Source organism: Oryx dammah, unplaced genomic scaffold (genome assembly GCF_014754425.2).
Source record: "Oryx dammah isolate SB20612 unplaced genomic scaffold, SCBI_Odam_1.1 HiC_scaffold_28, whole genome shotgun sequence".
Taxonomy (NCBI): Eukaryota; Metazoa; Chordata; class Mammalia; order Artiodactyla; family Bovidae; genus Oryx; species Oryx dammah.
Window position 1 is genome coordinate 113,454,069 of NW_024070212.1, and position 2,777 is coordinate 113,456,845.

The 2,777-nt window shown below is 63.6% G+C and overlaps 1 protein-coding gene across 1 annotated transcript; it reads right to left on the reverse strand.

Annotated features, from left to right (window-relative positions):
• Window positions 1–476: 476 nt before the first annotated feature.
• Window positions 477–2,571, reverse strand: GBX2 (gastrulation brain homeobox 2). Its single transcript, XM_040231825.1, has 2 exons — window positions 2,046–2,571; window positions 477–1,000 (listed from the first exon to the last, which is right to left on the reverse strand). The coding sequence occupies exons 1-2, from the start codon at window positions 2,569–2,571 to the stop codon at window positions 477–479; spliced, it is 1,050 nt and encodes a 349-aa protein (XP_040087759.1).
• Window positions 2,572–2,777: the final 206 nt, after the last annotated feature.

Genomic DNA, 2,777 nt, shown 5'->3' on the forward strand with positions numbered 1-2,777 from the left:
AACGTCTGCTTCTCAGTCAACTAAAAAAGCCAGAATAGAAACAAAAATAAGTGGTGACCGTGTTTGTTCTTGCACGTGATGTTTACCTTTGGAAAAATGTGGAAAGGTGGCTGCTGTGCGTGGCAAGTTGCAGCGGAGGCTTTGTTTTCTTCGGGGAATGTAGGTGGAGGAGGTTACTGGGCAGTTTGGTCCTATAACTTTCAAAATACCACAGCTGAGATCCAATCTATATAGATATCTATGTACAAAGTAGAATAGTATAATAAATATTTAGTGTGTCTTCCAGGTCTAGCTGTAGCTCCTTCAAAAGCAGTCTTTCAAGCTCGTTAATGGATATACTCTCAATTTGCTTGGGATGTCCAAAGTTGGGGGGTGACTCTGAGTTTTGCTGCAGACATGGTGGAGCCCACCATGGGTTCCCTCCCCGAAGATGTGGCTTCTCCACCGTGGTCCAGGCCGCGGCTGGCCCTGGGCCCTCAGGGCCGGGCCTGCTCCAGCTGCTGATGCTGACTTCTGATGGCGAACCTGCTGACGTGGACGGGTATGGGGACGACGATCTTGGGATTCCTGGAGGGCTCCCCTGTCTTGGAATTGGCATTGCCGGCCTTCACCCGTTTCCACTTGGCCCGGCGGTTCTGGAACCAGATTTTCACCTGCACCTCGCTGAGCTTGAGGGCGTGCGCGATCTGCGAGCGCTCGGTCAGCGAGAGGTACTTTTTGCAGTGGAACTCCTTCTCCAGCTCCAGGAGCTGCTCGCTGGTGAAGGCAGTCCGCCGCCGCCGGTTCTTGCCCGTGGACGTGGTGCTGCCCGCGGCGCCGCCGCTCGGCGGGGTTTCCTCCAGCGCGTGGCCGGGGTCCTCCTCCTTGTGAGCCGCCTGGCCAGGCAGATTGTCATCCGAGCTGTAGTCCAGATCGCTCTCCAGCGAGAAGCTCTCCTCCTTGCCCTTCGGGTCGTCTTCCACCTTTGACTCGTCTTTCCCTTGCCCTCTGACAGCCCCGACTGAAAGCAAAACCAAACGGCGTTTTATTACATTTCGCACACTGGCCTTCCTTCCCCGTTCCCACCGTCACTCGGGCATTCCCCCCCACCCTGCCCCTCAACTCCCCCCTTAGCGGATTGTCTTTCTATGACATTAACACATTGTGATTTCCTGGCCTTTGAGGGGTAGAGAGGGGAGGGGAGGCGTGAGAAAGCTCAGGGGAGAGGAGGCGACAGTACAGGCGACGGCCCTTTGCCCAGAACCATCACTCAAGGGGCCACCGGGCCTCCTCCGCACCCTCCCAGTCTCCCGCAGCTTAAGGCAGAAGTTATCCGGCGGCCTGAGGCCCGTGAGAGCGTCCTCTTTGTCCCCGGGGAGGGGGCTGGGTGAGGGCTAAGGGGGAGTTCACCATTTATCCTGCCTCTCCCCTCTTCACCCATTCCTCACCCAGCCTGAAAATTCTGTGAACTTCAATTTCATCGCACTCAGAGCCGGGGGGAGCAGGGAGGTGCAGACCCCAGACAGTGTCGGGTTTGGGGTCAAAGGGAAGTTTCGTAGCCTCAGGAGAAGTTCCCACCAGACACCCCAGCACACTCACGCCGTTCCCCCAGGCAAGCGACAAGCCCAGTAAAGGGGGTTAATAGGTCTGGGCGCCCTCAGGCACACGCACTGCAGAGATGCACAGCCCAATCCTCTTGCCCTCGAGGCTGAAACCTACCCGGGACCTCAGGTCACAGCGCCGGGGGCTGGGCGGCGTGCAAGACTCCGCCAAACTCGCCGGCGGAGAGATTTGCGGCTCCGCGCAGAAGCTGGCCACCGGGCGCTAAATGCACGGCCCCCTTACCCCCCTCCCCCAATCTCCCCACTTACTGCGTGGCTCTAAAAGACCACCCCCCGTCCCCGCGGAGACCCCTCTGGCGCAGCTCGGCCGCATCTTCTAGCTCCTCTGGCTGGGGGAGCCGGGGGCGGGGGTCCCACAGGAGCATGGCCCCATCCCCTCGGTCCCCCGAGGGAACCCGGAGCTGGCGCGCCCCCGCGCCCGGGTCGCGCGCGCCGCCGACTCACCGAGCGACGCCTGCACAGCCTCGGCCGCGGAGAAGGCCAGCAGCGAGCCCTCCTTGGCCAAGAAGCCTTTGCCGTCCTCCGCGTCGGCTTGCAGCGCCTCCGCCTTGTCGAAGTTGCCGCCGCCGCCGGGCAGCTGCTGCGGCGCGAACTTCCGGGCGGCGGCCGCCTCCTGGTGCTGGGGGGACGCCGAGAAGCCGCCGGGCAGCGTGGCCATGAGTGTGGAGGTGAGCGCCATGCCCTGGGCCAAGCTGGAGCAGAAGCCGGTGGGCAGGCTGGGGATCTGGTGGTGCGGGTGCGCGGGCGGCAGCGCCGGCTGCAGCGCGGCCTGGGGGAGCGCGGGCGGCGGCGGCGGCGGCGGCGGCAGCACCACCGGCCGGTAGGGCATGAACATGGGGTAGCCGGTGTAGACGAAATGGCCGGGGCTGGGCTGCGGCGGGCTGCCGATCAGCGAGTCTATGCTGAAGGCGGTGCTACTCCCCAGCGGGCGCTGCATCATCATCAGCGACGGCGGGAACGCTGCGCTCATAGACGCGCTCGGGAGAGGCCCGCGAGAGGCGAAACGTCCCCGCTTTGCGCCGCCGCCTGGAAGCCCCCCGGGCGCCGGGAGCACAGCTTGGAGTCACGGGCAGGGGCCGAGCGGGACCCAGAGAGCAGGTGCCCACCTCCCCCGTCAGTCCTGGGCCCGCTGCATGCCGCTGGCAGGCCCGAGTTGGGGCGGTGCGGGGGGGTGAG